Source organism: Petromyzon marinus, chromosome 51 (genome assembly GCF_048934315.1).
Source record: "Petromyzon marinus isolate PM22_M1 ecotype Great Lakes invasive population chromosome 51, UKy_Petmar_22M1.pri1.0, whole genome shotgun sequence".
Lineage (NCBI taxonomy): Eukaryota > Metazoa > Chordata > Hyperoartia > Petromyzontiformes > Petromyzontidae > Petromyzon > Petromyzon marinus.
Genome location: NC_133717.1, coordinates 6,206,264 through 6,219,799, shown reverse-complemented (window position 1 = coordinate 6,219,799; position 13,536 = coordinate 6,206,264). Strand labels below are relative to the sequence as shown.

Genomic DNA, 13,536 nt, shown 5'->3' with positions numbered 1-13,536 from the left:
CACGTACAACGCACGTACAACACACGTACAACGCACGTACAACACACGTACAACACACGTACAACACACGTACAACACACGTGCAACGCACGTACAACACACGAACAACACACGTACAACACACGTACAACACACGAACAACGCACGTACAACACACGTACAACACACGTACAACACACGAACAACGCACGTACAACACACGTACAACACACTTACAACACACGTACAACACACGTACAACACACGAACAACACACGAACAACGCACGTACAACACACGAACAACACACGTACAACACACGTACAACGCACGTACAACACACAACACACTTACAACACACGTACAACGCACGTACAACACACGAACAACACACGTACAACACACGTACAACGCACGTACAACACACAACACACGTACAACACACGTACAACACACGAACAACACACGTACAACACACGAACAACGCACGTACAACGCACGTACAACACACGTACAACACACGTACAACACACGAACAACACACGAACAACACACGAACAACACACGTACAACGCACGTACAACGCACGTACAACACACGTACAACACACGAACAACACACGTACAACACACGTACAACACACGAACAACACACGTACAACACACGAACAACGCACGTACAACACACGTACAACACACGTACAACGCACGTACAACGCACGTACAATGCACGAACAACACACGAACAACACACGTACAACACACGTACAACACACGTGCAACGCACGTACAACACACGAACAACACACGTACAACACACATACAACACACGAACAACGCACGTACAACACACGTACAACACACGTACAACACACGAACAACGCACGTACAACACACGTACAACACACTTACAACACACGTACAACACACGTACAACACACGAACAACACACGAACAACGCACGTACAACACACGAACAACACACGTACAACACACGTACAACGCACGTACAACACACAACACACTTACAACACACGTACAACGCACGTACAACACACGAACAACACACGTACAACACACGTACAACGCACGTACAACACACAACACACGTACAACACACGTACAACACACGAACAACACACGTACAACACACGAACAACGCACGTACAACGCACGTACAACACACGTACAACACACGTACAACACACGAACAACACACGAACAACACACGTACAACACACGAACAACACACGAACAACACACGTACAACGCACGTACAACGCACGTACAACACACGTACAACACACGAACAACACACGTACAACACACGTACAACACACGAACAACACACGTACAACACACGAACAACGCACGTACAACACACGTACAACACACGTACAACGCACGTACAACGCACGTACAATGCACGAACAACACACGTACAACACACGTACAACACACGAACAATGCACGAACAACACGCGGAACCCGCAGGTGCGGTGGATGAAGCAGAATGTTCTGCTGGTCACGAGGACCAAGGGCGCCTCCTCTTCGGCGGAGGCTGTGACGAGCGGGAGGCTGTGGGTGACGAGCTCAGCGGGTGACTCGGTGCAGTCCATCGCTGTGAACCAGGCGGAAAAGGGCGACTCTGACTTCTACATCTGCGAGGTGAACTTCGAGAACAACCATCAAGCAAAGCGTCACCTCTACCTGCACGTGGCGGACGGTGAGAACGCGTGTGTGCCAGGCTAGGTGCACCCCGTGCCAGGCTAGGTGCACCTCGTGCCAGGCTAGGTGCACCATGTACCAGGCTAGGTGCACCTCGCGCCAGGCTAGGTGCACCTTGTGCCAGGCTAGGTGCACCTTGTACCAGGCTAGGTGCACCTCGTGCCAGGCTAGGTGCACCATGTACCAGGCTAGGTGCACCTCGTGCCAGGCTAGGTGGACGTTGTGCCAGGCTAGGTGCACCTCGCACCAGGCTAGGTGCACCTTGTACCAGGCTAGGTGCACCTCGCGCCAGGCTAGGTGGACGTTGTACCAGGCTAGGTGCACCTTGCACCAGGCTAGGTGCACCTAGTGCCAGGCTAGGTGCACCTCGTGCAAGGCTAGGTGGACGTTGTGCCAGGCTAGGTGCACCTCGCGCCAGGCTAGGTGCACCTTGTACCAGGCTAGGTGCACCTTGTACCAGGCTAGGTGCATCTCGCGCCAGGCTAGGTGCACCTTGTACCAGGCTAGGTGCACCGTGTGAATGTTCTCCCCGTGGTCACGTGGATTTTTCTACGGGCCCTCCACATTTATGATCAACATCCGTTTAGAACAATTTTTTTTCCGCTGCAATAAATTTCCACACGGCGATGTCAGCCTCTTCCTCGAGCTGTATAGCTCTGTGGTCCTCGCATTGAAAAATTAAAAAGAATAGTTGACTTGTGTTCCTCTTCCTCGCACTCTCCTCCCCCTGCCTCCATCTCCTCCAACTCCCCCTCCCTGTCGCACAGACGAATGCTTCTCTGGCTCCAACGACATGGCCACTGTGGACGTGGAGATGACGCAGCCCTTGCTGCTGCATTGTCGACTCCCACCACCCTCGTGCTCATTGTTTAACGTCAAATGGTACCAGCGGGACAAACTCCTCTTGGACATTACGGCTTTGATTGTAAGAGAAGTCGTGGACGGCTTCAAAGCCTGGCCTCTGTCGAGCCGCTACTCGACCATCATGGTTCGCAACAAGGACACAAAGACGGGGATCGGCTCGGGATCCTTCTATTGGTGCCAGGTGCACACGCGCGCCGGTCTGGACTCCCGTTCCATGGTCGCTACGGTGTCTCCAGGTTCGATGATTATCGTTTTAGCATCATCATCATCATCATCGTCGTCGTCGTCATCATCATCGTCATTATCATCGTCATTGTCATCGTCATCACCATTGTCATCGTCATCACCATCGTCATCAGCATCGTGATCGTCATCACCATCGTCATCACCATCGTCATTATCATCGTCATCATCATCAGCATCGTCATCATCATCATCATCACCATCGTCATCACCACCATCATCACCATCATCACCATCGTCATCGTCATCACCATCGTCATCACCATCGTCATCATCATCAGCATCGTTATCACCATCGTCATCACCATCGTCATCATCATCGTCATCACCATCGTCATCATCAGCAGCATCGTCATCATCATCGTCATCACCATCGTCATCACCACCATCATCACCATCATCACCATCGTCATCGTCATCACCATCGTCATCACCATCGTCATCACCATCGTCATCATCACCACCACCACCACCATCATCACGACCATCATCACCACCATCATCATCACCACCATCACCATCATCATCGTCATCACCATCGTCATCATCATCGCCATCACCATCGTCATCGTCATCATCATCGTCATCACCATCATCATCACCACCATCGTCATCATCATCACTATCGTCATCATCATCACCATCGTCATCATCATCGTCATCACCATCATCATCATCACCACCATCGTCATCATCATCATCATCACTATCGTCATCATCATCACCATCGTCATCATCATCGTCATCACCATCGACATCATCATCATCGTCGGCATCACCACGATAATCATCGATCCAATATCGTTTGTTACTGTATTAGAATCAGCGTCGTGATCATTGGGATAGCATCATCATCGTACCGTATTACCATCATCATAAACAACATCATTGTCATAGCAGCAGCATCTTTAACATCGATCAACATCATGATAATCACCGCATACAGTACACCACGAATATGCCATTCATTACGATGTGTGCAGTGTGTAGATTGCACCCCCTCCAACGCTATCCATTATTGTAATCTTATAATATTGTATACTATATATTAACCATGTCATTATAATGCCATGAACAGGCGTATACCGAGTGCAGGTTCATCCCCCTCCCATCTGTTCTATCACTCTCCGCTCCACCCCCACCTCCACGGCCCCCCCCCCTTCTCATACCACACTCCATCACCCCCACCCATCCCCTCTCATCCACCACACCCCCTCCATCACCTCCACCCATCCCCTCTCATCCACCACACCCCTCCATCACCCCCACCCATCCCCTCTCATCCACCACACCCCCTCCATCACCCCCATCCATCCCCTCTCATCCACCACACCCCCTCCATCACCCCCACCCATCCCCTCTCATCCACCACACCCCTCCATCACCCCCACCCATCCCCTCTCATCCACCACACCCCCTCCATCACCCCCATCCATCCCCTCTCAATCCACCACACCCCTCCATCACCCCCACCCATCCCCTCTCATCCACCACACCCCTCCATCACCCCCACCCATCCCCTCTCATCCACCACACCCCTCCATCACCCCCACAACGTCCCCATTCCATTCACCTCCCTCACCCCCCCCCCCCCCCCCACTAGGTCCAGCCTTGGTAACCTCGTGCCTAGCTGACGTCAAAGTCAATGATAGCAAGGTGTCGAAGGGCGACTCAGCCACCCTGCAGTGCCAAGCGAGTCTGCCTGAATCGTGCGTCATCTCCAGCTTCACGTGGTTCTGGGAGCAGGAGCTGCTGACCATCACCGATGAGCAAGGCACGCGGCTCGGTACAGGGCCGCGAGCAGGTGGGCGGGCGGGTGGTGGATGCGTACGCACACACAAGGCCATCATCATCGGCATCAGCACGCGGCCATCATCATAATCATCAGCGCGAGTTCATCACGATCACCACGAGGTCATGATCATTAACACGAGGTCATCAGCACCATCATCATCTTCACGAGATCATCAGCACGACGGTGATGATGATGATGCTCATGAGCAGAGAAGGTCATAGACAACCTTGACCCTACAGGTGAGCGTTTTGATCATGATCACGTGGTCACCATCGTGACCATCATCGACACTCTTTGTCATTAAACTAGTTTCATTTGCCAGGTAAGACCCACTGAGCGATGTAGCTCTTTTTCAGAAGCGACCTGCCCACGAATGATGGCTCAACGAAGTGGCTCATCACGTGGCCATTTATAGCAGCCAAATATTCTAAACGCACGTTTCTAAATGTGGAGGAGGAAACCGGAGGGCACATCGTCGAAAAATCCACGTCTACATCCACGTCCACATTTATCGTTCCTTGCTCTCGACGTTTTACGGAACGCTGCCACATTGGCCTGGCTTGTAAGTAAGCAATGATTTGTCGGCGTCAGGGACTATATCACAGGAGTATAAGATACTGCATGTCCCGCTATAATAACAATGCCACAGTATTGTACCCGATATCAATGCATTGACATATTTCAATACAAATTGTCGGGACGAGATGGACGCGGCTTCAGAACGTGTCAAGGAAACAGCGTTCATTCATCCCGAGATGCCCTGCTGATGAGTAGCCTCAGGGCACCCCCCGCATCATCAGCTATCCACATGCAGCACGGGGTGATTGCAGCGCCGACCTGCAAGTACGCATGACGTATGTATGTTGAACTTCTATCGCACTACACGTAGCCTGCAAACTAAACACAAAGAGCAGCATTAGTTTGTTAATAGGGGGCGGCGGGGGGTGGGTGGCGGGGGATGGGGGGGGAGATCGAGAAGATGCATTGTAGATTTTCACAATTAAGTAAACGCTTGAGAGGGATTCATTTGATTTGTAGCCGAGCGAGATTGGAGAGGAGAGAGGCAGAGAGGAGCGACAGACGCCATCGGCTAGCCACCCTGATGGGGATGTGAACGGGAGGTCACCGTAGACTCGGCTGATGCCTTTCTTTGGATATCCGTGTGGCCGTTGAGCGTTGGTTAGCGGTGGGGGGGGGGATGTCCCGTAGTACCCGTGTCCCGTCGTACCCGTGTACCGTAGTACCCGCGTACCGTAGTACCCGTGTACCGTAGTACCCGCGTACCGTAGTACCCGTGTACCGTAGTACCCGTGTACCGTAGTACCCGTGTCCCGTAGTACCCGTGTCCCGTAGTACTTGCGTACCATAGTACCCGTGTCCCGTAGTACCCGTGTACCGTAGTACCCGTGTACCCTACTACCCGTGTACCGTAGTACCCGTGTACCGTAGTACCCGTGTACCGTAGTACCCGTGTACCGTAGTACTTGCGTACCGTAGTACCCGTGTACCGTAGTACCCGTGTACCATAGTACTTGCATACCGTAGTACCCATGTACCGTAGTACTTGTGTACCATAGTACCCGTGTACCGTACTACCCGTGTACCGTAGTACTTGTGTACCATAGTACCCGTGTACCGTACTACCCGTGTACCATACTACCCGTGTACCGTAGTACTTGTGTACCGTACTACCCGTGTACCGTAGTACTTGTGTACCGTAGTACTTGCGTACCATAGTACCCGTGTACCCTACTACCCGTGTACCGTAGTACCCGTGTACCGGAGTACGCGTGTACCGTAGTACCCACGTACTGTAGTACTTGTGTACCATAGTACGGGTGTACCGTAGTACCCGTGTACCGTAGTACCCGCGTACCGTAGTACTTGTGTACCGTAGTACCCGTGTACCGTAGTACCCGTGTACCCTACTACCCGTGTACCGTAGTACGCGTGTACCGTAGTACCTGTGTACCGTAGTACTTGTGTACCGTAGTACCCGTGTACCTTAGTACCCGTGTACCGTAGTACTTGCGTACCGTAGTACCCGTGTACCCTACTACCCGTGTACCGTAGTACCCGTGTACCGGAGTACGCGTGTACCGTAGTACCCGCGTACCGTAGTACTTGTGTACCGTAGTACGGGTGTACCGTAGTACCCGTGTACCGTAGTACCCGTGTACCCTACTACCCGTGTACCATAGTACTTGTGTACCATAGTACCCGCGTACCGTAGTGCATGGGGCGCCGCGGATGGCGAGATATAACCTCCGATTAGGACGGTTTCCTGTGTACGGTGCGAAAGAAGTTCAACATACACACACTTGGTTTAACACGTAGGCTTTCGCGACCAATATTATTCAGCCCTACATCGGTAAGACATCTTCATTCATAAAAAATTCAGAACATCTTGTGAATGTGATTAAAGATATTAAACTTACTCCTGATGATATTCTGGTAAGTTTTGATGTGATTTCTCTATTCACTAAGGTTCCAGTGGACGAATCGCTTAAATTACTTGATACACTAGTAAAGAATACCGGTTTACAAAAATATATTCCGAAACTTGCTGGCCATTGTTTAAATAACACTTACTTCTTATGGAGAGGGGATTTCTTTAAACAAAAGGAAGGAGCAGCAATGGGTTCTCCTTTATCCCCTGCTATAGCAAATTTGTACATGGAAAACTTTGAAATAAAAGCACTTGCCTCGAGCACATTAAAACCATCCTTTTGGTTTAGGTATGTGGATGACACTTTGGTTGTCTGGCCACATGGTAAAGATACACTTAATGATTTTCTAAATCATCTCAATGCACAAAACCCGGCCATCCAGTTCACCATGGAAATGGAGGTGAATAACACACTCCCATTCCTAGATATTTTGCTTGGACATGGCCTAAACGGTAAAATAACACACAGCGTTTACAGAAAGCAAACGCACACTGATGCCTATCTGAATGCAGAATCACATCATCATCCAGCTCAAAAATCCTCTCTTATCAAGACGCTCGTACATCGGGCGAAAACAGTGTCAGATGGTGAGAGTCTAGTGAGAGAGATTAAACACGTTAAAGACGCACTACGACAGAATGGCTACACTAATGCTCAAATTAACAGAGCACTGAATGCCAAATCACGATCGCAAAGCAATACTACTGAAAGCGACCAGATTGTTAAAACAATAAAAATTCCATATATCTCAGGAGTAACTGACAAATTAGCCCGTGTTCTGCAAAAGCAAAACATTACAGTAAGATTTGGTACAGTACACAAAATTCAAAAACTAGTATCTTGCACTAAAGATGCATTACCTGAACTATCAACAGAAGGTGTATATCGGATTAATTGTTCATGTGGCAGCTGCTACATTGGGCAGACGGGACGTAACATCAGCGTAAGACTAAAAGAACATCAGAGAAATATTAAATTATCTCAAACACAACTGTCGGCAGTGGCAGAACATGCTTGTCAACAAGGACACTCAATTGATTTTGACAATGTTGCAGTGGTGTGTAAAACGAATTATTACTGGCAAAGACTAATTAGAGAATCCATTGAAATTGAGAGGAACAAGAATAACTTTAATCGCTCTGACAGCTACCGGCTTAGTGCGGCCTGGAAGCGTATTATTAAATAATACACATTACATTTAAAGAATTACTAATCTACAACTCATTACTAATCATAACCAATGACTGATTACTAATCGATTATATAATTACAATACCCCGCCCTCCGCCTCTAATCACTGCACCTGATGAGTTAAGTGATGACGTCACCCTGCTGCTCTATATAAAAACCGGGAGCAAGCGAGGGCTTTACCATTCTGGCGAATTGCTTGATGATGCTGGATGTATTTACCAGCGAAACGTCGTACTCAAACTGTAAATGTGGATTAACTCTTCAACACACCGGTGGGCTGAAGTAGTGAATTATTTGTCTTTTGTCAACGTGACACTTTTTTTTGCTGATTGGCCGTGTCGGGTGGTGGAGGGTTACGACACATTTATAAATAAACGCGATCTAACCCAAAAACCTTTATTATGAATACACACACTTGACCCGCTCCTGGTGTGCAGGAGGTCGTGCGTGGGTCCTGACGCTTACAACGCAGTTCCCTCTCCGCGTTGAGAATCAAAGGCACGCGTTTAGATTATTTTGCTGCTGCTAAACATCTCCACATGACGGTGAGCCACTTTGGCCCAGCTATCGTTTGTGGCCAGGTCGCGTCTGAAAAAGAAGCTCATGGGCTCAGTGGCCCATATTCTTGGTTCTTTCGGTAAAGTCACGTTGAAGGGAAACAATATATATTGTATTCTTAGCTCTTTCGGTAAAGTCACGTTGAAGGGAAACAATAAAATAATAAAATATATATTAAACAATAAAAATTCTCACGACGTTTCGACCATAACACAAACGGTCATCATCAGGTGTGTTATGGTCGAAACGTCGTGAGAATTTATATTGTTTTATATATATTTTATTATTTTATTGTTTCCCTTCAACGTGACTTTACCGAAAGAGCTAAGAATATGAATTACTGCAGTCACGAAAGCTTTAAATCAAAATATATTGTTTTATATATATTTTATTATGTTATTGTTTCCCTTCAACGTGACTTTACCGATAGAACCGAGAATGTGAATTACTGGCAGTCGCGAAAGCTTTAAATCAAAATTTGGCTTCAGTGGCCCTTAACTGGTAAATACCCCCCGAAAAATGTTGATTCAGTTTTAGCGTCTCGTTTGCAATTTTTGCCCGCGCCGGGATCCAGCGAAGTTCACGCCGTGGACCGCGATGTCTCGCGTGCAGCCAGGGCACAGACGAAGCTCTCAGGCACCAGGTCGGAGCTCAAGTTGAGTGAAGTGACGGCGGATGATGGAGGCGTCTACCGCTGCCGCGTCGATCTGCACAACGGCAGCTACAGCGGCGCGGCCTTCCTCGAAGTGCTGGAGTGTGAGTGGAGAGGCCTCACTGACACCCTCCACGCTCTCACTCACTCGCACTCGCTCGCATTGACACTCGCATTGACACTCACTCGCATTGACACTCACTCACTCGCATGGTCACTCACTCGCATTGACACTCGCATTGACACTCACTCGCATTGACACTCACTCGCATTGTCACTCACTCGCATTGACACTCACTCGCATTGACACTCGCATTGACACTCACTCGCATTGACACTCGCATTGACACTCACTCACTCGCATTGACACTCACTCACTCGCATTGACACTCACTCACTCGCATTGACACTCGCATTGACACTCACTCGCATTGACACTCGCATTGACACTCACTCGCATTGACACTCACTCGCATTGACACTCGCATTGACACTCGCATTGACACTCACTTGCATTGTCACTCACTCGCATTGACACTCGCATTGGCACTCACATTGACACTCGCATTGACACTCGCATTGACACTCACTTGCATTGTCACTCACTCGCATTGACACTCGCATTGACACTCACTCACTCGCATTGACACTCACTCACTCGCATTGACACTCACTCGCATTGTCACTCACTCGCATTGACACTCACTCGCATTGACACTCACTCGCATTGGCACTCGAATTGACACTCGCATTGACACTCGCATTGTCACTCACTCGCATTGACACTCACACTACAGAGCAGGAGTGGAAGATGGCAGCCTTCACGCGGTCCATGCTGTTGTTAAGTGAGAAATCACGACGAACGGCCATGAACGCAGCGACCGATCATGGACCATCGATCTCTCGGTCTCCCGACCAACAACGACACGAGCCCCCCACCCCCCCTTCAGGGCCAAACAACGACGCGCCGGTTAGGCCCCAGGCCAAGAGGCCCCCCCAACTGAACATTGAGGAAGACTCTCCCGGGCGCAGTGCGAGTCCCTCGTCCCGAGTCGTCCCTCTGTGCGAGCGTGCTGCGCGCAGGGCCCGTGGCCACTCCGACGGTGACCGCCGACCCCGACTTCGCCGTGGCGGTGGAGGGATCCCGCATCGTGCTGCGGTGCCGCGAGGTGAACGGCTCCCTCCCCGTGGCGTTCTCGTGGATGCGGGCGGCTCCCGAGGCCGGGCCGGGCACCGGGGCGGCCCCCGATGAGGCGCTGCCGGGCGAGGACTCGGACACCTTGGTGCTCACGTGGAGCGAGCAGAGCGGCTACTACCGGTGTCGGGCGAGCAACCTGGTCAGAGGAGTCCGCAACAACGCGACGAGCCTCGCCTTCGAAGTGCGGCTGCTGCCCATGCCTGGTGAGTTCGTCCGTGCAGTCAACTCACCTAGACTCACCTAGACTCACCTAGCCTCACCTAGACTCACCGAGCCTCACCTAGACTCACCTAGCCTCACCTAGACTCACCTAGCCTCACCTAGACTCACCTAGACTCACCTAGCCTCACCTAGCCTCACCTAGACTCACCTAGTCTCACCTAGACTCACGTAGCCTCACCTAGACTCACCTAGCCTCACCTAAACTCACGTAGCCTCACCTAGACTCACCTAGCCTCACCTAGACTCACCTAGACTCACCTAGCCTCACCTAGACTCACCGAGCCTCACCTAGACTCACCTAGCCTCACCTAGACTCACCTAGCCTCACCTAGACTCACCTAGACTCACCTAGCCTCACCTAGACTCACCTAGACTCACCTAGACTCACCTAGCCTCACCTAGACTCACCTAGCCTCACCTAGACTCACCTAGACTCACCTAGCCTCACCTAGACTCACCTAGACTCACCACACCTCACCTAGACTCACCTAGCCTCACCTAGCCTCACCGAGCCTCACCTAGCCTCACCTAGACTCACGTAGCCTCACCTAGACTCACCGAGCCTCACCTAGACTCACGTAGCCTCACGTAGCCTCACCTAGACTCACCTATAGCCTCACCTAGACTCACCTAGACTCACCACGCCTCACCTAGACTCACCTAGACTCACCACGCCTCACCTAGACTCACCTAGCCTCACCTAGACTCACCTAGACTCACCTAGACTCACCTAGACTCATGTAGCCTCACCTAGACTCACCTAGCCTCACCTAGACTCACCTAGACTCACGTAGCCTCACCTAGACTCACTTAGCCTCACCTTGCCTCACCTAGACTCACCACGCCTCACCTAGACTCACCTAGCCTCACGTAGCCTCACCTAGACTCACCTAGACTCACCGAGCCTCACCTAGACTCACCTAGCCTCACCTAGACTCACCTAGCCTCACCTAGACTCACCGAGCCTCACCTAGACTCACCTAGCCTCACCTAGACTCACATAGCCTCACCTAGACTCACCTAGCCTCACCTAGACTCACCTAGCCTCACCTAGACTCACCTAGCCTCACCTAGACTCACCTAGACTCACCACGCCTCACCTAGACTCACCTAGCCTCACCTAGACTCACCTAGCCTCACCTAGACTCACCTAGCCTCACCTAGACTCACGTAGCCTCACCTAGCTTCACCTAGCCTCACCTAGACTCACCTAGCCTCACCTAGCCTCACCTAGACTCACCTAGCCTCACCTAGCCTCACGTAGCCTCACCTAGACTCACCTAGCCTGACCTAGACTCACCACGCCTCACCACGCCTCACCTAGACTCACCTAGCCTCACCTAGACTAACCTAGACTCACCACGCCTCACCTAGACTGACCTAGACTCACCTAGCCTCACCTAGACTCACGTAGCCTCACCTAGCCTCACCTAGACTCAGCTAGACTCACCACGCCTCACCACGCCTCACCTAGACTCACCTAGCCTCACCTAGACTCACCTAGTCTCACCACGCCTAACCTAGCCTCACCTAGCCTCACCTAGACTCACCACGCCTCACTTAGACTTACCTAGACTCACCTAGCCTCACCTAGCCTCACCTAGACTCACCTAGCCTCACCTAGACTCACCACGCCTCTCCACGCCTAACCTAGACTCACCTAGCCTCACCTAGACTCACCTAGCCTCACCTAGACTCACCTAGCCTCACCTAGCCTCACCTAGACTCACCTAGCCTCACCTAGTCTCACCACGCCTAACCTAGCCTCACCTAGCCTCACCTAGACTCACCACGCCTCACTTAGACTTACCTAGACTCACCTAGCCTCACCTAGCCTCACCTAGACTCACCTAGCCTCACCTAGACTCACCTAGACTCACCACGCCTCTCCACGCCTAACCTAGACTCACCTAGCCTCACCTAGACTCACCTAGCCTCACCTAGCCTCACCTAGCCTCACCTAGACTCACCTAGCCTCACCTAGACTCACCACGCCTCTCCACGCCTAACCTAGACTCACCTAGACTCACCTAGCCTCACCTAGCCTCACCTAGACTCACCTAGCCTCACCTAGACTCACCACGCCTAACCTAGCCTCACCTAGACTCACCACGCCTCCGTGAGCTATTATGATAAACATTTTTATTTTTTATTTTACTTTACCAGTGAAGACCCACGGAGCTTACTTTCTCAGACGCTACCCGGCCACCACAAATGATAGCTCAACGAAGTGGTGTATACATTTTGATTTAAAGCTTTCGTGACTGCAGTAATTCATATTCTTAGCTCTTTCGGTAAAGTCACGGTGAAGGGAAACAATAAAATAATATATTTTTTAAATATTTTTTTTATTATTTTATTCACATTCTTAGCTCTTTCGGTAAAGTCACGTTGAAGGGAAACAATAAAACAATATTATTTTATTATTTTATTGTTTCTTTCGGTAAAGTCACGTTGAAGGGAAACAATAAAATAATATATATTTTAATTATTTTATTGTTTCCCTTCAACGTGACTTTAACGAAAGAGCTAAGAATACGAAGTGGTGTACAGTTTGGGAATTTAAAGCAGCCAAAGACTTTGAAGGCGTGATGTTGATTCTTAACGTCGAGGGAGAAAAACCGTAGGAGCCGCAAACACAATCCGCGTGACCACGG

At 50.4% G+C, this 13,536-nt stretch overlaps 1 protein-coding gene across 3 annotated transcripts in view; it reads left to right on the top strand.

Moving 5' to 3' along the window:
* LOC116953345 (hemicentin-2-like) overlaps positions 1 to 13,536 on the top strand; it is a 40,921-nt gene that overhangs the window by 10,548 nt on the left and 16,837 nt on the right. For all 3 annotated transcript variants that reach the window (XM_032973468.2, XM_032973470.2, XM_032973469.2), the window contains 5 exons: positions 1,473 to 1,704; positions 2,474 to 2,806; positions 4,417 to 4,617; positions 9,420 to 9,563; positions 10,543 to 10,860. In XM_032973468.2, the coding sequence (XP_032829359.1) occupies positions 1,473 to 1,704; positions 2,474 to 2,806; positions 4,417 to 4,617; positions 9,420 to 9,563; positions 10,543 to 10,860 (1,228 nt within the window). The remainder of the gene's footprint in view (positions 1 to 1,472; positions 1,705 to 2,473; positions 2,807 to 4,416; positions 4,618 to 9,419; positions 9,564 to 10,542; positions 10,861 to 13,536) is intronic.